The 27,782-nt window shown below is 43.9% G+C and overlaps 1 protein-coding gene across 5 annotated transcripts; it reads left to right on the top strand.

The window, feature by feature from the left end:
- Nucleotides 1-3,424: 3,424 nt before the first annotated feature.
- Nucleotides 3,425-23,425, top strand: TBC1D7 (TBC1 domain family member 7). 5 transcript variants are annotated; one of them, XM_061592387.1, is made up of 8 exons: nt 3,425-3,589; nt 6,626-6,745; nt 8,535-8,615; nt 9,751-9,938; nt 14,754-14,891; nt 17,597-17,742; nt 18,373-18,502; nt 23,253-23,425. In XM_061592387.1, the coding sequence occupies exons 2-8, from the start codon at nt 6,634-6,636 to the stop codon at nt 23,337-23,339; spliced, it is 882 nt and encodes a 293-aa protein (XP_061448371.1). In that variant the 5' UTR covers nt 3,425-3,589; nt 6,626-6,633; the 3' UTR covers nt 23,340-23,425. The 5 variants fall into 5 exon arrangements, with proteins under 5 accessions (XP_061448371.1, XP_061448346.1, XP_061448361.1 ...); XM_061592362.1 differs by having other exon boundaries at nt 3,425-3,613; XM_061592377.1 differs by having other exon boundaries at nt 3,425-3,617.
- The last annotated feature ends 4,357 nt before the right edge of the window (nt 23,426-27,782 follow it).

Below are 27,782 nucleotides of genomic sequence, written 5' to 3'. Positions count from 1 at the left end.
GTTCACGCAGCCACTTGCTTACAACAAAATTGAGCTCTATTTGGTAACCTGCGAAGGTGAGTGTCCTCCTTATACAGTAGTTTGGTTTTTCTCCACTGTTACTGGGCTAACGGTAGTAGCAAAATCAGGTGCATGGTCTTTTGGGTAGGGCAGCTGCCTGAAATTACTACCTGTCCTAATTTGCTACCTGGAACACAGTAGCAACTGGCCCAAGGGTTCGCTTAGTAGCCAAGTCTTTGCTTAAATTAATAAAATGGCACAATCAGTGGCGTACCAAGGGTGGGAGCAGTCCGCTCCAGGTGCAGGCAACAAGGGGTTGCAAGAAAAAAGGGATTGCCCAGAGAATGACTGGGCAGGGGGAGGGGGAAGCCGGGACGAGAAAGGGCAGAATGGCAGCAGAAGGTAGCCAGTCCCTCGGAAGAGCCACTGGGGAGCTGCAAAAAAGTGCCCCCAGCCAGGAGAGAGCCCCGCCAGCTCCCGCTAAGACTGTATCACCAGCTGCTGCTTCCTCCTCCTCGGCAGAGTCAGGGCTTCCTCCATCCAGGCTTCCACTGCGATTGGGGTGGGGTGGGGTGGGGTGGGGAGAGGAGAGGAGACCCCAATGTCCTTCAGAGTGCCAGAGGTTAATTAAGTGTGGCGGGGGGAGGGGGTTGCGGAGAGCGAGAGCGATCCTAAGCGAAGGAGGGAGCGGAGCAGGCGGGAGGGAGGGAAGACATTTTCTGTCACACACCCTTGGCAAAGCTCGTGGGGGGCAAACTTATTGTGGAGGGAAGAGAAATACTTTCTCTTCCCCCGAGGAAAGGCAGGCACTGGAAGGAGGCAGGCTCCCTCCCCATAGAAAGGGGTCTTTTGCCTTTGGGGGGTGGAGGTGGGGGGCTTCCCTCTCCCCGGAACTCCCTTGCAAGAGGTTTCCTGCTATGTATCCACTTTCTCCATGCGCCAGGCATCATTTTATACACATCTATCATGTCACCTCTAGTCCAGCATCCTGTTCTCATAGCAGAGAACCAGATGCCCATTATGGGAAGCCCACAAGCTGGACCTGAGTGCAAGAGCACTCTCCCCTCCTGCAGTTTCCAGCAACTGGTATTCGGAAGCATGCTGCCTCTAACCATGGAAGCAGAGCATAGCCACCATGACTAGTAGCCAATTATAGCCTTATGATCCTCCATCAATTTGGCTAATCCTCTGTTGAAGCCATCCAAGTTGGTGGCCATCACTGCCTCCAGTGAGAATGAGTTCCGCATTATGCAAAAGGGAGAACCACCTTTCCCTATCAAGATGGAGGGAAATGTTCATCACAATAAAATTTAGGGCCACCCAATAAGGTGGAATGTAACAAGATTTACATTCGGTGCGGGGCCCAGGCAAGGCCCAGGTCCCTGAGTCCGAGCTCCTGCAGCCGCCCCCCGACATGAACCACCAGCAGCGGTAGAAGCCCGGGGAGCAGCAGCTGAGCGAGCCCGTGGACATGGAGCTGGAAGTAGGACTAATTTCCCCAGAATGCTCAACAAGGACAAGATCATTGATCAAGATCAAAACAACAAGGACAAAAGCAGCAACTGCTGAAAGGAGCCATCTTGCTACTAGACCTGAAAGACCTGCTGCTCAGGATGTCTATAGGCTACTGGGGATATATTTTTAAGGAGTTCTTTTGGGGGTCAAGATTTAATTTTACAGGCGCACTTTTGCTGTTTTAAGGAGTATAGCTTTGTATTTTTATTGTTAGACATTATTATGAAGTATGTAGATTGCTTAATTTTATTGTGTATTTATAGAGATGCTTTCATTAGTTTATTGCTTGACTGTGGTTTGACTATATTTTGTTTTATTTTTGTAACTGTTAGAATGAATCATGTAATTTTTCGATGTTGTAAGCCGCCTTGAGCATGGCTCAGGTGTAGAAAGGCGGCATACAAATAAATGCTGATTTAGGATAGACAAAAGGTAGAACTTTTTTTTACATGGCATGTAACTCATTTATGATAGCTGCCGTGGTTGCTTTTAAATGGATTTTTTTAATGTGATGTCACTTATGTATTTTTATTCTCGCATTCATTGTATTATATTTATTGTTTTGTGATTTCAAATGGCGGTAAGCTGCTCTGAGAGGTTCTTCATGAGCAGTATAAGGGTGGGCTAGAACTTTTCATAAGGATTACAATAATTTATATAGCCTGCTTCCCAAAATGTGATGACTACTAGCTCAAATGGCTTTTGAAAAGAGTCAGGCAAATGCCTTGAGGAGAGCGGTTGGTGGCTCCAATGTCAGTGGGACACTGGAATCCTCTCCAGGTTTTAATCCAGACTTTTCAGGAGCTGTCCAAGGTACTGAAACCAAGGCCCAAAATAGGTTCAGGGCCTTGGCCAGCTCCTTGAAAGTTCAGACTAAAACCTAGAGGGGATTCCACTGCCCCACAGACATGGAGCCACCACTGAGGGAGGGCAGATGTGCCTGCCAGTCATAAAGGCTTTATGGAACCTCCAGTTGTAGAGGTAGTCTACCACTAAATACCAGCTGCAGTGATGGGGAGGGGGCTGTTGCCTTCCTGCCCTCCCTGTGGGTCTTCTCACTTTCCAGTGTGGAAGGCGGAATGCCAGAGTTTGGCCAGCTGGTTCTGGTCAGACTCCAAAGAGCAGAGGTGGAAGGCAAATGGTTCTCCACAGAATACCTCCTAAAGAAATTCATCATGTTTTGGGCAACCAGTTTTTTCTATTAATCCATTATTTTTTCCCTTTTTTATTTTTTTACTGGCATGATTGTATATGCAAAGTTCAATAAAATAAAATTTTCACTGTCTGTGTTTCTTTTCTGGCCATTATTATTATTTGTTTCATTTCATGATTATTACTGAAAATAATTTTGTCGTATAGAGGAGGGGGGTGTTAAAAAATGATCCGCTCCGGGTGTCAAATACACTAGGTACGCCACTGGGCACAATCTAGTTTTGTACCTACAGCAAAATGGGCACAATTAAGTACTGTACTGTAGTTTTGGACTTCAACACAGGGGCCCCTCCCAGCTAGGCACATTTACTCCTGAATAAGCGCCGTTGTACTCAATGGGGCTTACAGCTCAATCCTGCACACTGGAAAGCTCCATTACGATGATATACTGTGTCCCGAATGTTTCGTACCGCGTTTCAATTGTTAGGTTTTTGAACGACATTATTCTCTCCCTACCCCCCCACCTTCAATAAAAAAAAGCCCGAAAATGTTTCCCTTTTCAAGCTGAACTCTAGCTTGTGAGAAACTGACTCTCCCCTGGTATTTGCCCATTCAGACGTTCTCCCGCCTGGCAATGGCACTTTGCGATAAGCGTCTGCACGGGATTGTAGCGTAGAATGGCCGCGCCCTCCGGTCGCCACGCGTGGCAGGCCCGGACACTCGCTTAGAAGTGGGCTGCAAGACAGCGAGGGAGAACGGCTGCAGACGGGCTCTAGGGCCGCCGAGGCAGCTGCAGCTCCCTCCTTCCTTCCCCACCCCCGACTGGGCGGGCCAGCGTCTGCGCGCGGCCGGAGCCGGGAGGAGTTCCCTGGCGCCGAGTCTTCACTGCTCGCCGGTTGCGGCGGCCCACGTAGAGCTCCAGGTGTGGCAGCGCCCTTCTGGACAGGCAGGTTTGCGGGACAGGCGAGGCGCGGTTCTGGGGCCGCGCGCTCTCTTATTCACTCACCCCGTCCCTTTTGCTGCTGCTTTTCTGACGAGCCTCTCGCGCCGCCTCTTCGTCAGCCGCTCTCCGCCCTGCTCGTTCCTACAGCAGCCTGTCGTTCCCCTGCACGCCGTCGTTGCGCTTCCTGCTGCAACCCCAAACTCTTCCTCGCTTTTCCAGTCCTCCTCAAGCATTTCTCCTCCTCGCCTTTTCCGCTCTCGCCTCTTTCCAGCCACCCCTCTTATAAACGGTTGCCGTGTGCCGCCTCTTTGAGCTATGCCCATTTCTTACCTGCGCATTCCCGCCTTCACTTTTGCTTCCTGCTTAGCGTACTCCTTCGCCCTGTTGCCCCGTGAGTTTCCCCTCTAGGGGCTCCTCCGTTTGCTGGGCTGTTCACTCGTTCGCACCATCAGCTCTTCGCTTCGACCTTTTCCCAGCGCTCCCTCTTATCCCTGTGCACCCATCACTTCCTGTGTTGACCGTGCACGCGTTGCACACAGGGACACAAAAAGCTGCTGCTTTATCCCGAGTCAGACCACTGGTCCAGCTAGCTCAGCTGACTCTCAGCGGCTCCACAGGGTTTCAGATAGGGGTATTTCCCACCCCTATTCTGGGAAAGTTGGGGATTGAACCTCAGATTTTCTGCATGCGATGCAAATGCTGTACTGCTGAGCCATGGCTCTTCCTCTCTACTTTCAAACCTAAATGTCTTCTCAGTCATGCTGATAAGATTATCTGGCGCTATGCTAAACCAGCCCTCATTTGCTACTCCCCAAGCAGAGTTTCCAGTGTTTACAAACCCACCCTCTCTTACTCCTCCTCACCTCCCAACAGCATTATTTTTCCCCATCACTCCATCCTGTAGCCAAAGATTCAAAAGGTTCTGAGATCTGCTTTATACTTACATTTATTTGTTATTTTTGAACAGTAGCTAGATGATGGCAGGTTGACATAACCTATTGTTGGTGGATATTAGCTAAAATGTGCCTTGAAATCCATTCTGATGAAAGAGGTAAGATGGGTTTTAAGATGCCTGTGAGCTTTTTGCAGCGTAGGAATAACATTTGCATTAGATTTTTAATATGTTTTGCCTAAAACTTGTTGAATATATTTGTATTGCATTTAAATATGTTATGTTGCTGTTCACCCTGATGTTTTGTGTTTTGCTTACGTTTTAAACATTTTGTTAACCATCTATATTAACACATTCAAATGCACCTGATAAGTTAGCTTCTTGCGTATGAATACTTATGCCATTATAAAGTTGTAACAAATTTAAGATGCCAGAGGACTCTGTTATTTCTGCTAAAACATCCAAACGTTGTTACTCTTCTGGAATTCGATCACGGAGGAAGATCTTTGGGGTATGGAATTTTCCATTCAGATGTGGGTTAGAATAGCAGAATAATTGGGGTCAATGGATATTTATATCACGACAGTGTAGTCTTTCTTTTAGAAAAAAGAGTGTTTGTACTGTTTCACTATGTGTTGCACATGAATGAAAATAAGAACCTTCTTTGTTTCAGAAATAATAAAGAATCTTGGGGCACCTTAAGGACTAAGGCTGAAATCCACCCCTTGTCCTCTGATGCGCCACACTGGGAGGAGTTTGGAAACAGTGGAAGTTTCCCTCCCCCCAGCCCAAAACTACTCTGCTGGCTTCCACCCCAGAAGTGATGCACCCATGTTTTTGCTGAAAATGTGGGTAGGCAGAAGTACTGATCGAGCCAGACCCGCTGCCATCACTTGATGGTATCAGGCCTGATCACTACACCAATTCCAGGCTGGCATAGCACAGAGTAAGCATTTGCATTCCTTCAGCAGCAGAGCTGTGTGGTGGTGGCTATGTCACTCCGTCATGTTTCTCTTGACCAGGGTTAGGATTGCTCTGTAAGGCTGTAGTCCTAACCCCATTTACCTGGGAATAAGCCCAACTGAATTCCATAGGACTTGCATCTCATAGGAAGGGATTGCACTATTAACACTTTCAGCATGTCACAATCTTTTGCGGGCTATAGTCTACATTGCTCTAGCACAGAGAAGGTTAAGATATAATAAATTTAGTAGTGTTTTAAGGTGTCACAATACTGTTTTTGCTGTAGCAGGCTATGCTACTGAATATGGCTACTATTCAGGAGGTTTTTAGCTTAGAATGAGAGATGATTCTATAAAACAATTTACAAGTTGTCCACAATTTTTCTCAATTAAAAAATTCTCTCAGTTTTTGGCGAGCAAGTTACCACAGCCTTCAGTGCTTCCATGTACATAACAACCAATCAATGACGGTCCACCAAATAGTCAATGAAATACATCTGTTTTGGTTGGGTGTGTTTGCCTTCCTACTGAGGCAATACTTTTGAAAATGGCAAAAAAATGCACTCTTTTAATAGGTTGTACATTCTATTAATTATTTCTTACCACTGTAGAAAGGTAGGTTTTTAGCAAGTGAGAGATGAAACATTGCAACTATTTCTTGAATACAGCAAAGAAAGAATAAACACTTGGGTACCTAGAAGTTGTGGAGCTCCTTCGACATTTTCATAAATGGTGACACATGTTGATTGGAGGGAATAGGAATCTGTGGCTCTCCAGATGTTCCTGGACCAGCTCCCATCATCTCTCGCCATTGGCCATGATGGCTTGGTCTGATGGGAGATGGAGCCTAACAACATCTGAGAGGGGAAGTATCAGCAGGCTTGGAACAACCCCAGAGTTTGCAGAAATACCAACATTTTGGGGGGGGGTCTATAAAAGGGGATCCAAAAACAATGCAATGAGGACTGAGCATGGTCAGTGGCCATGGAATGCTAGCTGACTACTGGAAGTAGCGAACAGCAATCCATGGGGGAGAGGAAATGCAGTATCCTGGAAGAGGGCATGGCAACCTGCTGGAACAACCCATGCCACAATGTTTTATAGTTATAATAATAATCTTTTGTAAGTCACCATGATTATTATTTTTCTTTTTTCTTACAGAATGAAAAATGGCTGAGGACCCTCAGAGAAATTTCCGATCAGTGTATTATGAAAAAGTAGGATTTCGTGGTGTTGAAGAAAAGAAATCACTGGAAATTCTTCTGAAAGATGATCGGTTTGGTACGTTAGGGAGAATTTTGTGGTAAAATGGTCATTTGTTTTGGCTCACTGGCTGCAAGCCTGTGCACATGTACTTGAAAGAAAAGCCCATTGAACCCTGTTAGGCTTAATTCTGAGTAACATTTGCTTTAGTTTCGGACTAGTTTACACTATGCCTCAGCATGGATATTCTACCCACAATGGAGTGGAAACCTGCTTTGGGTTTCCCGTATTTCTTCTCTCAGATATTATGTTTTGTGTGAACTGAAGCTTATACACTTGGAGATCTGTAATATTGCTCCACTCCTTCCTTCCTTCCTTCCTTCCTTCCTTCCTTCCTTCCTTCCTTCCTTCCTTCCTTCCTTCCTTCCTTCCTTCCTTCCTTCCTTCCTTCCTTCCTTCCTTCCTTCCTTCCTTCCTTCCTTCCTTCCTTCCTTCCTACCTTCCTTCCTTCCTTCCAGTATGCATGAATGCGTGTGTATGTTGGTTCACGCAAAACCTTCTGTATACTGTCACACTTCACCACATGAATATAACCTAATATATAATATGAATACTCTCCCGTCTGTTTCCAAGAACCCAAGATAATTGAATGAAAGAAGATTCTGTGTTGGGGTTTCTCAGCTTCTTTATATGCCTCTTGTAACCGCTATATTGTGGTAGTACTAGTGTTTCCTCGTTCAGTGTAAAATGTGCTCCTTTGTTAAGAGTTTGATGTATTCCTGAAGGAACTGGTAAATGTAATAATCTTCCCTCGCTTCTAACTGTAGTGTGTAGGGCACAACTGGAAGTGACTGGAATTGGCCCTGGGAAAGGCAGGTATCTTCTCCCACTTCCAGTCCAAATGGGGAAATTGTGAGTCTTCCCTGCTGAGAGATGTATGTGTTATACATTTTTTGGAACATATGTATATCTTCCAACAGGGATGATGTGCAAGTTATCCATGAGCAGGGAATCCAGATGTGTGAGTCATTTGCACCATACACATTTCACTCTATCTGGTTAACGAGCAAAGTGGATCTCAGGATGAAACATCCATTATGCAGCTTGTATAGTCTACATTCATCAAACGTTCATTCCTTTTGGAGCCCTTGTGGGTAGAAGTATGTGAATACATCCCGCACAATCATAATGTTGTTTGTCATTTAAAAAATAATGTAAACAATAGGATGGCAAGCTTTAATTGGTAGATTAATCTACTAAAGCTTTAGTTGACTGATTATTGAGGGCAAATTTTATGTGGTAGTAAGGGTTGAGGAGCTTCCAGATTTTGTTGGACTCCATCTCTCTTCAGCCCCATCAAGCATGGTCAGTGGGCAGGGATGATAGGAGTAAATCTGGAGGGCCACAGATTCCACATCCCTGGGACATCCTTTTTTTAAAATAGGTTTTCATTCTGGTGCGTTACTGGCATGTGAGAATGAAAAAGAAAATACTAAAAATTATCATTTGTGTTAACATGTAGCATTTTGTGTTCATAATTTCTTACACTTTCATCAATATTTCAAATAGGGACCCATATTGAAGTTTTAATTTTATTTTTTTTACATGTAATTGACAATGGCTGATTAAATTAAAATATTTAATTTTAAAAATCTATTTGAATGTAGCTTCTGCATTTACATTTTGCAAAATAACCACAGTGGGGAAAAACTGTGAAAACGGGAAACTCTTGCCTTCTCTGGTCAATGCTCCACTCTTAGAAATGCCTCCTAATTACAAGAGTCCAGTGTCAGTGGTGAGAACAGAAGTGCTTCCTAACGCTGTTCAAGTTTTAAAATAGTGTTTGCTTTGATATCTTTGTTCACAGATATTGAGAAGCTTTGCACATTTAGTCAAAGGTTTCCTCTCCCATCCATGTATCGGACACTGGTGTGGAAGGTGCTTTTAGGTACGGAGATCCAGGAAGAAACATTCTTGATTATAAATATAAGTGTGGCTTTGGACATGTACTTACCATTGTGGGACCCAGATAGAATCTTGGAATAGAGCTTCAGCTGCCTTTCATTCCAGGCAAATAGAAACAAAACATACCAGGAACTGATGTTAATAGACATAATTGAGTACTATCAAGCCTATTAAAGGGGAATCTTTCAATGGCTGCATTTCTCCATTGAATGTCTTGGATTGTCCTAGATAACGGACCATTATTATGAGCTGTGTTGTCTTAAGTTTCAGTTTTTAGGGGAGGAGCCATAACTCAATGGTACAGCACATGCTTTGTGTGCAGAACCATCTAGTTTCAATTCTTGACACCTCTAGTTTAAAGGCTCTTGAGTAGCAGGAGTGGAAAAGGCATCTTCCTGGGGCTTTAGGAGAATTACTTTTTGACAGAATAGACAATGGGCTAGATGCACCAATAGTCTGGTTCGTTCTAATATGATAATGGCATATGTTTACATACTTGTGTTTAAAATTTTCCATGGTCAGACTGTATTAGCAATGGGGGAGTCTTGGGCTATGTGTACACCAATTTTTAGCTTTCTATCTGTTGTAGATGTAATGATTCTTATAGTCCCCTGAGTCAATCAGGCCCAAGTCTCCTTGGGCATATAAACTAGGGATAGGGAACCTCTGGGCCTCCACTGGTTGTTGGACTCTCAACTCCCATTGATTTTTCCTGGCTGGGGCTGATGAGAGTTGGAGTACAACAACATTTGGAGGACTACAGATTCCTCATCCCTGCTATGGATGTAAGTCCTACATATAAGAAATAGCTCAGAGGCTGAACCAGTGTGTGAGTGGAGCAGCCGTAACTGGCCTCACCACCAGCGTCAGGCATGTTGCCCTACCCCAAAAGGTCCACACATGCAGTGATACTATTTGTACTGCAGAAGTCTTTGTGTGACATCAAGGGCGAAGCTAGTTGGTGCTGCTGCGCTCATGTATTGGTTCAGCGCGTGAGTGTTTCTTATATGCAAGGTTTTAGAATTTATTTGATCTGAGAAAAAACAAACTGCAATAAGAAGATCTAAACTTTCACAAGAGCTGCAAGTAAATTTAAACTCACTTCTCTTTTTCTTAAGGAATTCTTCCTCCTCACCATGAGTCTCATGTATTTGTGATGAAATGCCGAAAGGAGCAGTATAGGGATGTGTACCATGCTCTCCAAGTAATTCGCTTTATCAAGGATTCTACCCCACAAGTTGAAGTTTTCCTCCGAATATATCAGTTGGAGTCGGGAAAGTTACCTCGGAATCCATCTCTCTCTTTGGTCAGTCATGTTAAAATTGGCTCTCAGCAAGACTTTTGTAAATGGATCCAAATTTTTTCCATCTGAAATTGTGCTAGAGTAAAGAAAATGTACAGTGGCAAAATGGCAACGTGAAAAATATTGCACCTTAAGATGTCAAATTGCATCTTAACTAGAGATAAGGGGCTTGGAGAGGAAGGAATAGAATGTTAGCCTATTCTAGTACCGTCCAGGGTATGTCACAGAGTGGTTTTCCCTTGTAGTAAGTGGCAAATGTGGCAGACACCTAGCTTGCCTTGCCCTGTCATTGCTGCAAGTAGAAGTTTGGCAGCTAAAGCAGAGTATACAATTGGGTTACCCAGAAAATACAAAGATGCAGATGCTGCCAGTCTGCATTTCGTTCATGATAACAAAATACTGCTGTTACCTAGAATGAAAAAAGCGGCACTTATTCTCAGATACCAAATAGAAGTTACACTTCTCACCCACTCCCCAATCCACAAGGCTGCCATAAGCAGGAAAGCCCTTATACAACCAATGTGGGCAGCCAATGTGGTACCCTCATTGTAGTTTTGAACTACAACTCCCATCAGCCCCAGCCAGCATAGCTGATGGTCGGGAATTATGGGAGTTAGACCAAAACATATGGAGGAGGAACACCATGTTGGATACTTCTGTTCTACAACTCCCCACTCCAATTTCAGAGCACATTGGTGATGGTGAGCATCGAGTTAAGACACTTTCCTGGTGTATAAAAAAATTCTAAAAATATTTGGGCTACTATTGCTATTGTATTGATGGCCCCTTGCATTGCTATTGTTCTTCCTCTATTCATTTGAATAAAGCTTGTGCAGAACTCCAATGTGAACCTCATTGGTTGCCATCCCATGCACGCTTACCTGGGAGTAAGTTCCATTGGATATAATGGGACTTAATTCAGAGTAAGCATGCATAAGATTGTTCTGCATGGGTATAAATTATGCGTGGTCTTGGTAATCCTTACAACTGTCATACAAGGTAAACTAATACTGTTTAGCCCCATGTAGCAGGAGGGGAGGGGGCAAGATTGAGAGGAAGTGACTTGCCTAAGATCACCTGGTGAGTTCAGCAGAGGTGAATTTTACCTGGGGATTTTCTGGTTCACAGCTTTGACAGGTTAGAAAGCAAACCAGTTGGTATATATAGCAGCTTACGGTATCTCAATATCCTGTATACTAATACCAGACTCATTCTCCAAGTGTGGATCTTTATGTAGCCAAAATGGCACCAACCACAGACAGGAACTGAGATACTGGCAAGTCTGGGGAATCCCAATATTTACAGAGGTACAAAAAATCTTTAGGGGAAAAATCATAATAGGTGGGTGGATAGAGGGACCTAAAAACAGCCTGTGATGTTCCTATATATTAGTGTATATATGGTAAGTGCTGGTTGTTTAGAGTATACATGGTAAGTAGTGAAAGAGGAGGGGGAGTGAATGGGCAATAGAATGCTTGATGATTGGCTGAATGTTTAAAATGGCTGACAGTATAAATGAAAGGATGACAGGTAAATCTGGGTAAATGTAAGGTGGTGAATTGTGGAATCTGGGGGGAGAAGAGAAAGAGTGGATTGCTTGGTGGGGTTTAGAGAGTTGTTTACCAGGAGGGAGGTGGAGTTCAGATTAGTATTGAGTAAAACCATATGCTTATGTGCCTTAAGAAGAAATCTTGTTAATCTTGTTAGCTTTGTTATCTTTAATAAATACTTAATTTGGTTTACCAAAGGCCTGATCCTTGGCTGGGGTTTCACAGACCAGAAGGGAGGGTAAGGTAATGACCAAGGCTGAAGGGGAACTGTAACAAATGGTGGCAGCGGTGAAGAGAATAACAATACCAGTATTCAGAGTCTCTGGGAATACTAGTATTGGGACGTTACTGGTGGTTGCCTAGCAGGGGGATCTGTTGAGATCTGTGCTAGAGCGGATAGGTAAACCATAAGAGAGTGCGGTCCGGACTGGTGGAGTCCCTGGTGGTGCCTAGAGACAGGCAGTAACCACGAGCAGGTAGGAACCTGACAGGGAGAGCCAGGGAAGGACGCATCACACAGCCCCATGAGAATTTGACATGCTCAGTGGCTGTGGAATGCTGCTTGATTGTTTGGGAGGGGGAGCAGAAGCTGGAAGGGAAGGGGAATGGAGTATCCTTGAAGAGGGGATGGCTGACTGGTTGGAATCCTGAGCAGGAGCATTCTATGGAAGCATTTTGTTGCACGTCACGCTTGTCTTTTTTAATGTTGAATTGTTCCTGTGTCACATGTAGACAGATGTCTCAAGTACAAAATGATTAGTTTGTACAGCTTATCTGCATGTGAGAGGCTGGATTTGTGGCTGTTTCTAGGCTAGATAAGTAGTTTGCCTTGCATATTGAAAGTTGTGCTCTCACTTTTTTTTTAAGGTGAGTTGTATTCAGATTTCAAGGCCTTAGGATGTTGTTGTTGGTGTTTTAAGTCAGATATCTCAGAGGGCAGGAAATATGGAATCTCAAAGGATTGGTTCACTTTTGCAAAATCCTTTTTTAATGAGGCTGTTTTTTCATGTGAGCAGTATCATGTATGAGCCAAAAAATGCACAGATACAAGGCATAGCAACATTTTCAATCTGGGAGGTAACTTTTTCCATTTCAGAGATTGCCTTTTGAAGAATCCTTAGGGTATCAGTGTGGAAGAATTAACATCTAGTGTCAGGCTTCTAGTCCACTGTGATTCCTCATGTCCCATTGACCTATGCCATAAAGCTGACTGGTCCTGCCTGGAGCTTGAGCATGCAAAGTACTATATAAGGGTGATTTGCCCTCTAGCATAAGGATGGGGGACCTATAGCCCTCCAGAATATAGTGATGGATAGTGAAGTCCCATCAGCTTCTAAGTCCAGAGAAGTTTACAAAAGTCCAAAGGAGGAAGGTGGTGGCAGTACCGTATATTCCGGCGTATAAGACGACTGGGCGTATAAGACGACCCCCAACTTTTCCAGTTAAAATATAGAGTTTGGGATATACTCGCCGTATAAGACTACCCCTGCTTATGACATGCAGGTACTTAGCAGGAAAACTGTCACTTATAAACATAAGGCTGTTTGTCATCAAACATGTAAACATAAAAGCCACCCCTTTGACTCTCTTCCCCCTGTTCCACGTGCGGGCTTGTCGTAGCTGAAAAGTGTCAACGAGGCGCAATCCCCTCAACTTTTGTCCGGGCCCTTCCGCGCACCAGATCAGATCATCTCCACCGCCAGGTCCTTTAACGAGCTCCCTGCCCCGCTTTCTCCTCTAAGCTATCCCGCCGGCTTTTGTTTTCCCCTCTTCTCCCATCCCCAATCCAACCTCTGCCCAAGCCACGCTCGCGCAGCAAAAACCAACAGGGAAGGTCCAAGAGCACTTCTTTTCCCCCCGAGAGAAAGCTCTGCTGCGGCTGTCCCGGACGAGGACAAATTGCCGCCATTCATCAAGCCCGGGAGGGCAAGCCCACAAGCATCATCCCCATGACAACTACAAGCAGAGGAAAGAAAGCGCCGCTGGCCGAGATCAAGAGAGCAGGCTGCACAGAAGAGCCCACATCCCCAAGGCTGGCGCTTCAAGTGGCGAGTTCAATTCTGATCGGCCGCTTTCCTCTTTACTACCGCGAAGACGGAGCGTTTTGTTCCCTCCCCGGATTTGCCATGACCAAAAGTGACCCAAACTTTGCCCAAGTGTCTCCCCGCCACCTCCATCCCCTGTTGCAGCAGCACCTCATTCATAATACTGTATACGTACTCGGTTGCTGTGGCGGTTCCGTCTTTACATGTAGTGTGTCCAACGCTTTATTTCCCTGAAAACCTCAGCAGGTGGGTGCTATCCTGAGGCATTGGATGGTTGGAAGGGGCGGGGGAGAGCTGGGATATAGCAGCAGCGAAGCGAAGCCGCGTCTCCCGCGTGTCGCTGCTGTGAGAGTTGGGACTGAGTAAGGAGTCCAAGCCAAAGCAATGTCTTTGTTTATATAGGCCGGCCGGCTAGCTGCAGCGCGCTCAGAGCCTGTCCCCGTCCCTGTCGGTTGTAACTGAAGGAGGCTGCTGAGTGTGCGCTTGCTCTCCCTCTCCCTCCACGCCGCGTGTCATTTATGCGAGAGGAGCTGTAGAGGCCTCTTCATACAGCGGCTGGAATGCGAGATGTCAATAGTGATGCCATGGGAGCCTGACGCTACTGACCTCCGCCCCCTGCCCTCCCCGCCGGGTGTCTGTGCGTGTATACACACACATGTGTGTGTATACACACCAGCCCTAGCCTGCACGTTTGTTTGCGGAAAGGCACGCCGGCAATAGTCCAGCAATGCCCACTCTTGCGAAATAACTACCGTATATTCCGGCGTATAAGACGACTGGGCGTATAAGACGACCCCCAACTTTTGAGAAGATTTTCCTGGGTTAAAAAGTCGTCTTATACGCCGGAATATACGGTACTTTGCTTTCCATTTGGCTGGATCTCACTGGCACCTGGCAGGCTACATGGTTAGATTCACCAATGAGATACCATGGGGTAAATCAGTAGTAGGGAGCCTGTAGCCCTCCAGATGTTGTTGGACTAGAACTTTCTCCAACCCTAGGCGGCATGTCTGATGGTCAGGGATGATGGGAGTTGTAGTCCAGCTTGACTGCTTTAGCAAATAATAGAACGGAGTTGTTATTGTTACAAGCTTGATTACATATCTTACTACGAAGGAGCAAAATTACAATCTGTTGTCAAATAACAGAGTTGAATAGAATTGCTGTGTGATGCATGTGTTGCCTCTCAATAGTTTCTATGCTGTGGTTGCTTTGCTTTCCAGGAATCTGAAGATGAGGTATTCCTTGCTATTGCTAAAGCGATGGAGGAAATGGTGGAAGATCAGATAGATTGCTATTGGCTCGTCAGTAGCTTTGTGAACCAGTTAAACAATAAATACAAGGATACATTACCACAGCTGGTAAGACTATATATACATACGTAAGTGCTTGTGTGTGTAAATTTATCCCATACAGGAACAGGAAACTGAGATTACAAGTATAGAGGTTATATTGAGTATTGTCTTCTATATTTCCACTGCTTCTGACAGGCTCTTCTACAAATATCTTGTGTGGGCTTGAAAACCGAACAGCTGTGCTCTATTTTTGTTTTTCCCAGGGGAGGGAGTTTCATTGCCAGTTTCTAGAATACCAGTGTAATGACAAGCGTTTAGCTCATGAGTAGTTAACCTTTGGTCCTCGAGGTGGTGGTGGACTCTGGCTCCCATCAGTTGGGAATAATGGGAGTTGTAATCCAACATCTGGAGGGCTACAGGTTAGCTACCTCTTGCATCACTAATGGGAGCTGGAGGGAACCTGTTCATCCCAGATAAGGCGAGTAATAAACTGTATAGCCGACAGACTTCTATTAAATAATAAATAATATGCTGGGAATTAGAATGCTGATAACTAGGAATGCAATCAAGGTTTTAACAAATAGTTCTGTCCTTTTTTCTGTTTATTTCAATTGTGCGTAGTTAAAAACTAATGGTCAGCTTCTGTATTTTGGTTGTGACAGGTTTGTGGTGCAGTGCATGTCCCTTTTTTTATGGGTGTGTGTGTGTGCCTGCAGTGGAGGCCCAGCAGGACTGAGTATATGATAAGGCAGGTGTGGGGAACCTTTGGCGCTCCAAATGTTCCTGAATTACAGTTTCCATCATCCCCACCAAGCATAGCCAATGGCCAGGGATTATGGGAGTTGTAGTTCAGCCATATCTGCAAGGCCAAAGGTTCCCCTCAGCTTTGGTATGGGATGACAAAGCTGGGCATGAGGAAAGATGAAGATTGTGCTTTGACAGGGAAAAAATGTGTACCCTTTCCTACAGTGTGCTCTAGCCTCTGCCTCCCTTTGTGCAGTTCAGCCCAACCTTTACTGACAATGCAGAGAGATGCATTGCTTAATTCCCCCTAGGGTCTTAGGCCACTGCCATTTGGCAATCAGAGGGTGCTGTTCAGCTTGTCTCTTGCACTGAAAGAACAAGGCCGATCCCTTGTCTTTTAGGGGCAGCGATGCCAAGAACTGCCTTCATATCTTTCTTCCCCCATGGGAACCTCCAAGCTTTAATATATACACAAGTAAATAATATTTGTAATATCTATAAATAAAATTTGATAACTAAGCACATTTGCTTGAATTTCACGTAGAATAGTACTATCCTTCTCCATCATTTTGGAAGTGACTTGGAAATAAGAGCATGTGTCATTTTTATTTTGGCTAATGAATAAGTGAGTTTTTATCTGAAACAAGACCATTTAAATCCAATTTGAGGAGATGGACCACAGGAGCCAGAGTTACATAAAAGTTTGCTGGTAAACACGATGACATACATAGTGACACAATCTTTCAGTTATTATTTATTTATTATTTTGATTTATTACTCACCCTCCACCCTAAGGTCCCAGGGCGGGTTGCAACAATTTACAGTACAACAATAAAACAGTTTCAAACAAATGACAATCACAAGAATAGAGTGGGTCATAACAATATGCCAATCTTATATTTCTTTAAATTATAATAAAATACCGTTTTTAGTAAAATATTCAAATATAATTTAAGATAAACCAATGAAAATCAACTATCATATTTGATTAACCGTTGAACTCGCCACAAAGGTATCCTGCATACCAAAGAGGGAGCTCTTGACAAAAGTGAAAAGAGAGTGTGTGTCTGTCAGTATCAGCCAAAACATAGGTAGGATGCTTCCAGACAGGAGTTTATTGTGGCATCAGTAATGCTCATGAACCCAAGCTTTTTTCCTCCCAGTATCTTCACAACATTGTCATCAAAATGCCAGCCCATACTTTTTGATTTCTACATTTAATTTGGATTTTCCCTTACTATGGAAAGTGTGTGTTTATAATTTGCACATGTACTTGTCATGTGTGAAGGTTGTAGTTTGGGGAATGTGGCATATTCTTCAGCAAGGAAACACCTGTTTTACAGTAAGTTGCTGAAAAGGGGGGTTGAAAGGCAGACAGAAACTGAAAGTTGCTTCCCGCTGGTGAAAGCTTCAAAGTGTGTGTTATTTCTTTCCCACCTGAATCTTTTTTTACTAAATTAGGAATTAGGGATTACTAAATTAGGGATTGATTAAACCAGAACTGTCACTAGAAGCGAAAATAATGGAACTTTGGACACATCATGAGAAGACATGATTCACTAGAAAAGACAATAATGCTGGGGAAAATAGAAGGGAGTAAAAAAAGAGGAAGGCCAAAGAAGAGATGGATTGATTCCATAAAGGAAGCCACAGACCTGAATTTACAAGATCTGAACAGGTTGGTTCATGACAGATGCTTTTGGAGGTTATTGATTTATAGGGTCGCCATAAGTCGTAATTGACTTGAAGGCACATAACAACAACAACAACAGGGATTGCTGTATCATTATGAAGTCTTCAGTTATTCAGTGACTATAAACACACTCTTTTTGGGGCAGCAAAACTGAAAATTTTAGCAGCCCTTACATTTGGATCTGACCTTTTAAGAACATTATCTGACATGACATATTTTTCTGTATGTGTCACACTGATTTTTTTTAGACACTTGTTTTCTTGCTACAAATGCCTGTGATGGTGAGATTTTTTTATTTATTGACATTTCTCTTCTCTTGACATTTATCCTGCAGCCAAAACTTCTGGAACAGTACCTGAGCCTTGAAGACAGCAGACTCCTAATGCATCTCAAATCATGTTCAGCAATGGGCCATCTTCCTTACACTCTTTGGTTTAGAAAGTGTTTTGCTGGTTGTCTCCCTGAATCCAGCTTGCAAAGGCAAGTATCTCTCCCCTCCCTCCCAACATAAATCCATCCGGTCACTGTGGGGTCCTTAGCTGATATGGAGTCTGTTGTCTATGGGTCACAGCTTTAGGCTACAGCTGAAAAGACCACAAGCTCCCCAGTTTTATCTCTTCTCTCCCCCCCACAACACTGCAGTGTATTTTTACAGGGAGAGTATATTAGCCACAAGACACCAATAACCTCCTCCAAACACAGGCATGTTACATGAATATATTTTAACAAATCAGAATTTCTTAACGTGATTAAAGCATTTCCGTTCAGATTATATAGGGCTGGCCCTACAATTAAGCACAGTGAGACGGCCATCTCAGGCTGCTGAATTTGGTTACCATGAAAGGGCAGCAAATGTTTAGCTGTTTTAACCTATTACTGAATTTCTACTGTCGGGGAGGATTTGTGGGAATTTCTGCCTCAGATGCCAAAATAGACTTGACTTGCACCATGCCATTTGAAGTGCCATTTGCTGCAAAATGTGTTGGGCCAGCTATGAGTTTGAGATATAGATATACTTTTGGTCCCGAAAGACCAAAACATTCAGCACTGAATGTAAATCATAGATATAAAAGTGAAGACATACAGTTTTTACAGCTCTGTCTTTTCTAGGGTTTGGGACAAAGTTATTAGTGGCTCCTGCAAAATTCTCTTCTTCGTTGCTGTTGAGATCTTATTAACCTTTAAAATGAAGCTGATGGCCTTGAATAATGCAGAAAAGATTGAACAGTTCTTGGAAAATGTAAGTACTCTTTCGCACGTTGATGTATCCTAAAAAGGGCATAGAGGTTTAGTTTTGTTCATCAGATTTTTTGAGAGTGAAGTGGTTGCAAGAGAAAGTCAGCTGTAGTTTTGCCCAGTGTTTGAGTGCTGCAATTATTTCAGACATCATACCAAACCGTGGTCTGTGCTAGCCATAGTTGAGAATAAAAACTATGATTTGAGTGTCCAGATGTACAACACATTCACAATGGTTTTTGAATTCAGACATCAGTAAACCAAGTTAAGCTCAAATTGTGGTCTGCGAACAAGGTTCAGTATTCTGGGGTTTTTTAATCCCTTGTAAGCCGTGTTTTGTGAACTGAAATAGGTTCAGATATAAAAACTGTGCTTTGGCTTGATGTCTGAATGTGAGAGAAAGGGTGGCAGTGCCCAGGCTCTGAAACCTCTTCTTCACTGAACTGGACCTCCGAGAGAGGGGCTGCCTTGTTCTTCCCCTCTCGAATGGATTTCCATAGTATAGCCAAAATATTCCTTTTTTAAGGGACACTTTTGGACTATAAATAGTAGTTATCTTTTTGAATAGATTTCATTAAATTATGTTTGGTGGTTTGAATTTCCCCCTTTTCTTTCTCTGCTATTTTAGTGGCTTATGATAGTTTTCCTGTATTTATTCATTGTCAAACTGTTTTTAAAATAGTTTAAAGTTATTATTCACCAATAGGCAAAAAAAACCTTTGCGGTTTAAGAATGTACCTATAGCCAACAGATATTTCTATCAAACTTTCAAAAGCAGGGAAATTGGGCAGCTATAGTGAATGCACCAGGAGAGCAGGAGACCTGACCTCCTCTCTGAGATATTGGACTGCCCTACAAATTTGTCAAAATGCAAACACCATTTGGGTTGGCCTTTCACAGTCCAATCTACTTCCTGTGTAGCTTAGAAGAATTTGATTACCTATTTCCTATAAGAAACTTCACTAAAATTGCAAAGTAAATCAAACATATTTAAAGTGACTATCTGAACAATATCAACTGTCTTAATATGGTTGCTTTCTCCCTGCTAAAATTAGATCAGCACAGCACATGTCTTGTTTCTGTTATTTGGGCTGATCGCAGGTGTTGCCACCACTCACCATATGCTCAGAGGCATATTAGCAAATTCTTCTAAGCTACACAGGAATTTTCATGGTGATACACTAAACACTCAGAGAATCAAGAGTTTAAAGTGTAAAAAGAGAGGAGAAAAAACAGACCCGTTTGACTTTTTTCTGTCAGTGGTCTCGTAATTTGTTGAAATTAATTAAAAATCAGCCATGTTCACAGAGTACCTGTAATCCTATTACTGACCTTGCCCCATGTTCTTACATTCATCTTCTGCAGTATAAAAGTTAAAAAAATGTCTGGCTGATTTTTAATAAATTTAATAAATATTGCATTGAACTGAATGATAAGCCCAAGCATGCTCAGTAAGACCCAACTGTCAGTGTTCTAAAAGCCAGACTCACAGCTGCTTGGCCACACCCACACCAGACTTTGATTTCACGCAAGACAGTCATGGCATCCCTCAGAGAATCCTGGGAAGTCTAGTTTGTGAAGGGTGCTGAGAGGAGACTCCTATTCCCCTGAGAGAGCTTCAGTGGCCAGACTGGTTTAACAGTCAGCCACTCTCATTGAAGCTCTGTGAGGGAAACAGGGCATCATCTAGCAACTCTCAGCACCCTTCACTAACTACACTTCCAAGGAATTGTTGGGGGAAGCCATGACTGTCCAAAGTGAAATAAAGGCCTGGTGTGGATGTGGCCAGGGACAACTTTGGTTTATATTTGGATGGGAGGCTACATGTGCCTGCTGTATAATAAAAAGGTGGGGAAACGCTGAAAAGCAATGATACTGTTCACAATGTTGTCCTTTTGGAAAGGAAAGGGGCTTCCCCTCTGCCCAGTGCCCACCCACCCAATCTCCTGCCCCTCCTCCTACCCTCCCTGCTCCTCCCCCAGGTCAGTGTTGGACTACGACCTGGGGGACCAGGGTTCGAATTTCCACATGGCCATGAAGGGTGACCTTGGCCCAGTCACTGCCTCTCAGCCTCAGAAGAAGGCAATGGTAAACCACCTCTGCATACTGCTTACCATGAAAACCCTATTCATAGGGTCACCATAAGTCGGAATCGACTTGAAGGCAGTCCATTTCCATTTTCAAACATGATTGTACAGAAATAAATCCAGCTGAACTCCAAAAGTATGCAACTAATCAAACCTACCCTCCCTTCTCCTCACTCCTACACCTCCCTTCCCCCTCCCCATGGTCAATTTTATCTATCTTAAGCATGATTGCACGGGACTAAACATTGAACTCAGTAAGCATGCAAATGATCAAACCTGCCCTCCTCTGCCTCTTCCTTTGCCCCTCTCCCTCCAATCCCCTCTTTTCCCCTCCTTCCACTCTCCTCCCTTTCTCCTTCCCTGTCCCCTCCCCCTGCTCCTCCCCCATGGTCAGTTTTACCCATCCTAACCATGATTACATAGGAGTAAATCCCATTGAACTCAATAAGCATGCAAATGATCAGACCTGGCTTTCCCCTCCTTCCCCTCTCCTCTCCCTTCCTCCTCCCCTCCCCTCTTCCTTTTTCCTCCTTCCCTGCCCACTCCAGCCATCCCTCCATCAGTTTTACCTATCCTTAGCATTATTGCAGGGGAGTAAATCCCACTGAACTCAGTAAGCATGCAAATGATCAATTCATTCTCGGCAAGCTTGCACAGGATCCCATTTCTTACCTCCCGGATTAAAAAGCAGAGAAATCCACTAATAGGCAAAAAAAACTTGCAGTTTAAGAACGTACCTATAGCCAACAGATATTTCTATCAAACTTTTAAAAGAAGGGAAATTGGGCAGCTATAGTGAATGCACCAGGGGAGCAGGAGACCTGACCTCCTCTCTGATATATTGTACTGCCCTACAAATTTGTCAAAATGCAAACACAATTTGGGTTGGTCTTTCACTGTCCAATCCACTTTCTGTGTAGGTTGGAAGAATTTGGTAACATGTGCCTCTGTTGGCGATACCCTGCCCTATTGAGCAGTCTCCCCACTGCATTTTGCACCAGCTGCAGCTTCTATACCAACCTCAAGGGCAGCCACACATAGAGTGCATTGAGGTTACCAGTGCATGGACAACAGTGGTCAGGCTATCCCTGTCCAGAAACAACCTGTCCAGAAACAACCACAGCTGTCTTACCAGCCGAAGCTGGTAAAACGCACTGTTAGCCACGGAGGTCACCTGGGCCTCTAGCAACAAAGATGCATCCAGGAGCAGCCCCCAGACTATGAACCCGCTCTATCAGAGGGAGTACGACCCCATCCAAAGCAGGCAACTGACCAATTATCTGAACTCGGGAACCACCAACCCACAGCACCTCCGTCTTACTAGGATTCAGACTCAGTTTATTGGCCCTCATCCAGCCCACCACTGAGTCCAAGCAGAGGCCAAGGGCTTGCACGGCCTCTCCCGATACAGATGTTATGGAGAAAGAGAGCTGGGTACCATCAGCATACTGCTGACACCTTGCCCCAAATCTTCTGATGACCTCTCCCAAGGGCTTCATATAGATGTTAAACAGCACGAGGGACAAGATGGTACCCTACAGCACCCCACAGCACAACCACCAGGGAGCCGAAAGACAGTCAGCCAATGCTATTCTCTGAGAACGACCTTGGAAATAGGATTGGAACCAGTGTAAAAAAGTCCCTCCAATACCCATCTTGGGCCAGTCGGCCCAGAAGGATACCATGGTCAATGGTATCAAAAGCCACTGAGAGATCAAGTAAGAATAACAGGGTTGCACTCCCCCTGTCCTTCTCCCGATAAAGGTCATCCATCAGGATGACCAAGGCCCATTCAGTCCCATAACCAGGCCTGAACCCAGACTGGGATGGGTCCAGATATTCTGTTTCATCCAAGAGTACTTGCAATTGCTGTGCCACAATCCTCTCAATCACCTTCCTTAAAAAGGGGGTATTTGCAACTGATCGGTAATTGTCACAAACCAATAGGTACAGGGTTGGCTTTTTCAGGAGTGGTTCAAGGTGGCTGGAACCACTCCCTCCCGCAGTGATGTGTTGACCACACCCTGGATCCACTCGGTCAACCCCCCTCGGCAAGCTTTAATAAGCCAAGAAGAGCAAGGGTTGAGACATGTTGCTGGCCACATCATTGCAAGCACCTTCTCTACGTCATCAGGCCACATCAACTGAGTCCGTTCCCAAGAAGTTGCAGCAGACGTTGCACTGGACACCTCACTGGGGACTACAGTAGATGTGGATGGGGCATCGAGACTGGTACGGAGGCAAGCAACTTTGCCCTCCAAGTGCGTTGCAATCAATTTGCAGTGGGCCTCCGAAGTGTCTATAACTCCCTTGCCTGGAGTTGATGTCAACAGAAGACAGATGTTGATGGTTTCTTCTGTTTTTATTGTTTTTGCTGCCTCCTCATAAACTGACAAAACCAAAGAGAAGTTTGGTTTCTTACAGTTCAGCAGCTTGTGGCTCAATTTTCTTAAAAAATTAAAAAGCAATTTTGATTTATTGTTGTTGCCTGAATAAACTGTACTTTAAATATACCAAACATGATAATTTTATGGGCAAACCAAGTTATACATAAAACAATTTATGTCCCTAAAGTAACAAAGTGAATTTCAATTTGTAAAAAGTGTTAAAAAATACTGCATATTTCCCCAAAAAATTCAGTTGTCTCTCTGTTTTTATCTTTTGTAGATACCTCAAGATAACACGGATGCAATTGTGAGCAAAGCTATTGAGCTGTGGCACAAACATTGTGGGACCCCGGCCCACTCAGTCTGAGATCATGCTGCCGCCCTGGGATTCTTATTTTATTTGCTTCCCCTTCCTCCCTCCCCAAATCTAATTAAAATTATTTAAACACTGGGGACATGGTTGTAGTTATTTTATTGTGATTTTGCTGCTTCCCCCATCTGATGGACTTGAAGTATATAAATCTACGTGGAAGGGACGGTTTTAATTACTCAGAAGTCTGTCATCCCTTCCCTGAGAGTGAAGTCACATTTACATCAGTTCGGTTGGGTTTGTTTCCAAGTAACCTTGTTTAGCGAAAGGGTCAAGTGGAAAATAGAAGGAAACATAATGAAATATTTGATAGAGAGTTAAGTTTTGCTCTCTGAAATAAATGTTCTCCCCTCAGTCATGACAGATGGCACAAAGTTGGCTTTAAGCCAAGAAATTTGGTTTAACTGAGATGTTCACCTGCGCATGAATTGTCTCTTAACCCTGTCAAGCAACATATTTTTAGTTCTTTGGAAGAGCTCGCCTGAGTGATAGGAAACTGGCATCACAGAGCCCACTCCAAGGGCTACTTCCTGAGATTCCCAGCACAAAGGATCCTTTTTCCATCCTATGTTAGAATAAACCAAAACCAGATTTGACAGAGTTTCCCTTTTACATAACTTCAGCAATCTGTGTGTATGTGCGTGTGCATGTGTGGGTGTGTGCATGTGTGTGCACGTGCTAAGACAGGCAAATGGACAGGAGCAACCAAGGTACATGCAGTAGAAGGATAATTCTGTTGCTTTCTCCTGCTCTTCATATTGGGTCACAAGGGGTTAGAGCTCTTTGTTATGTGCCTTGCTTCACACTTGGGGGTGTCACGGGTCAGAGCTTATGTAGCTGGCCTTCAGGCCTTGCTTAGTTCAAGATGCAGTCCCTGGTTTTTTTATTAAAAGGTTCCAACCAGACACTACTATTTATTTACCACGATTTCGTCTCGAATGATTTCTGAACAAGCTGCTGGTAATGACTCCTGTGAACGCTTCTGAATGGTACTGATTATCAATCTGGTTTTTAGTTTTGAGGTTGCCAGAGGTCTGTGGGCACTGAGAGCTAGATGAGGAGATGCATCTCTGTTGGTTCTGCTGAAACTGAACAACTTTTAACACCGAACATAAGACAATCCCTATTGGCTCAGACAAAAGACCTATCTAGTCCAGCATCCTGTTTCCCATGGCAGTCAACCAGATGCCTTTGAGAAGCCCACAAACAGGATGTGAATGCAATCCCACCCTCTCTTCTCACTTTTGTTCCCTAGCAACTAATATTTAGAGGCATGGTGACTCTGATCCTGAAGGTAGCATACAGCCATTGGGCCTTGTAGTCATTGGTAGCTTTATCCTCCATCAATCAGTTTCATGTTAAAGTCATCCAAGTAGGCGGCCATCATCACATCTTGTGGCAACACATTCCATAGTTCAACTATGCACTGTGTGCAGAAGTTCTTCCTTTTGCTTTTCCTGATTCAGCCACCGTTTAGCTTAGGACCCCTGGTTCTAGTATTAGGAAAGAAGGAGCAAAAAACTCTCGTGCTACACCATATATAATTTTATATGCATTGCTCATGTCTCCCACACCTGCCCCTTTTCCAAAACGAAATAGCATCAGATGTTGCAACCTTTCCTTTTAGGGGTGTTGCTCCAATTCTCTGATCATGCCCTTGGATGTCCTTTTCTGCTCCTTTTCCAACACCACCTAGCCTGACCCCCCCCCCAACCTGGGCGATCCATCTGGTGTTCACCTAATTGGCCAAAATGCCAAACAGTTTTCCCAGGCTTAGTATGATCCGATTGGTATGTGGCTTTTTTTTTTTAATACCTGGTTCCTTCACTATCTGCTGCTCTTCCTTGGGCGCTCCTAGTGATGTGTAAGGACATAATGAACCCTCAATAGAAATGTTCAATCAACATTTCCTTTATTCTCCTTTACTCTCTTTGCTGCCTTTGCTCATTCTGTTTCCTTAAAATACTTAGCAAGAACAAGTGGTCCATCAATGCCAGAGTCTTGTCCCTTGTGATCTTATCAAAGTCAGCTGGTTTCTTCATACCACATCTGTGGAACGTGTTCAAGAGTGTCCTTTGGGAAGCTGGTGCCCAACAAATGGCTTGAACTACCAGGACTGGGGCTGATTGGTATTGTAGTTCAAAACATCTGCTGGGCACCAGCTTGGTGCAACGTGCCCTAGATCACCACCAGCCTCCTCTTTTCTGTACCCTGTGTGTTTAGAATTATTTTCTTCCACCATCCCATTCACCTGTCACTTGAACCTCTGGCTTTACCTCCATTTTGGCCAGATTGGTATTAGGGACCAGACGGTTCAAACATATAAAACCGATTCTAGCCCACTTGCATTGGCTACTTGTATGTTTCCGACCTCGATTCAAGGTGCTGGTTTTAACCTATAAAGCCTTACACGGCTTAGGACTACAATACCTGATGGAATGCCTCTCCCGACACGAACCCACCTGTACACTACACTCAACATCAGCGGCCCTCCTCCAGGTGCCTACTCGGAGGGAAGCTGGGAGGCTGGCAACAAGGGAGAGGGCCTGCTCAGTGGTGGCACCCAAATTATGGAATGATCTCCCTGTCGAAGTGTGCCTGGCACCAACACTATCTTTTCAGCGCCACGTCAAGACTTTCCTCTTCTCCCAGGCATTTTAGCATGTATTTTTATTTTTTATTTTTTAAGTGTTTTTAAATGTGTATATTTGTTTTTAATGTTTTTAATTGTTGTAAACTGCCCAGAGAGTGTCGGCTATGGGGCGGTATACAAATGCAATAAATAAATAAATTTTGATGTTGCTCAGAATGTTAGTATTTCCATACAATAGTGGTGTTACATTGAATAGTATGAAGTCCTTCGTTACGTCATGTAACAGATTCTAACAAGTTAACTAGTTGAAGTATGCTGCGGATGGCACCTGTGCCCATTTTAGATTATGCTAGCTGAATATTCAAGTCACCCCTCACATTTCAGTTTTCTGATTTATTAATTTGGAAAACTGCCAGCCTTGTAGAAGGCACAGCTTTTCCAGTCAATGTGCTTTCAACTGTTGATTACTTTATGATTAAGGGGGCATTGAGAACGTGGTCAGTAGTCGCTTTCCCAAGAATGAATCAATGTTTTTTTCCAATGGTGGCAAATGCTTTATCTTGTTCCATCAGCAGTGTCAATTAGTGCATGAGTGCTCAGTCTCATGGGCATGAACCGCTATTTAAAGTTAAGCTGGCCGACTATTAAAAAAAAAACCCCAAAACCTTTCCTCTGTGGCATGCTGTCTCTACTTGAGGTTGCTGCAATGAGATAAAAGAGCTGTGCTGAACTTTTCACACAATAGCAATTTTAGATCAGTGTCTTAAAGGTTGAGAGAAGCCTTCTGCAGTGTCCAGAAGTCAATCTAATACTTCCATTTAAATGTCAATGGAAAGTTCATCTCTAATCGCCCTGTTGTATGTAAAAAGAATGAGATTGCAAAGAGCATTTCCTTTTGTGGCGTGTGGTTATTAATTCATTCTATGTCATGCTCTTTCATCAACAACTCTGTTCCATGTTTGGGGGTGGGAGGTGGGGGAGAAAGAGAAGAAGCCTTTTGATGGAGCCTCAGTTAGTTATGCAAAATCAATGCACTTATTTTTCCTTATAAAATGAGCCAAAGCCATGATTTGAAACCACAACTGAAATTGCCCAAGGGTAGGAAGACATGAAATTAGCTGAAATGCCTACTCATAATAATGAGATTTTCAGACTTCTCCTCCTAAACAAATAGGACATAGTTGCCACTTCCTGGAGTAGGTCAACACTCTTGTTTCCAATAATAGTCAGGATGTGAAGACAACCCAGGCCAAAGCTGGGTTCTCTGACTGTGTAACCTTTTGGGCAGGAAGAGTCCTACATTAGATATATGCATAAGGGGTAAAAGTGTATTTGTCAAATGTGAAGTGTGGTACTGATGATTTCATAAGCCTCCAAGAAACACTAAGGTCCTTCAGATATGCTCTCCATTTCCTGAGCTGATAACACTTCTTGCTTAGTGCTGGCAACCAGACTCCCAATCTGCATCACCATGTCATAATAGATTAAAGATAATCAATAGAAGAGTCCTGCTGGATCAGAAGAAAGCTCCAGCCAGTCCAGCATTCTGCTTCTCATATCATAGGTTCTCTGTCCAAGCGATACTATGATCCTCCCCATAGTAATCCCCCCCAAAGTAAACCCAAATGGTTTAGCCAAGACATTCCAACCCCTTGCTCATTTTAGGCTCCCCTTTTCTGAATCATTTCCAACTCTTATGATACCCTTTTTGAGATAGAGTGACAACTACAGTGGTAAAATAAATTTGCATATTTGTGAGATATTGGCTCTTTTTGTTTTTTCCCCCTGTAAAAAGGTAAAGGTGTCCCAGCACTTGTAGTGCGAGTCGTTTCCGACTCTTAGGGTGA

Source organism: Rhineura floridana, chromosome 1, assembly GCF_030035675.1.
Source record: "Rhineura floridana isolate rRhiFlo1 chromosome 1, rRhiFlo1.hap2, whole genome shotgun sequence".
Taxonomy (NCBI): domain Eukaryota; kingdom Metazoa; phylum Chordata; class Lepidosauria; order Squamata; family Rhineuridae; genus Rhineura; species Rhineura floridana.
This window is presented reverse-complemented; position numbering and strand designations above follow the sequence as displayed.

Bases quoted from the DNA above. Each gene is read 5' to 3' on its own strand.
- TBC1D7 (XM_061592387.1), top strand. From the start codon at position 6,634: ATGGCTGAGGACCCTCAGAGAAATTTCCGATCAGTGTATTATGAAAAA. The intron at 17,743-18,372 runs GCAAGTATCTCT...TGTCTTTTCTAG, and splicing joins CCTGAATCCAGCTTGCAAAG to GGTTTGGGACAAAGTTATTA. The intron at 18,503-23,252 runs GTAAGTACTCTT...TATCTTTTGTAG, and splicing joins TTGAACAGTTCTTGGAAAAT to ATACCTCAAGATAACACGGA.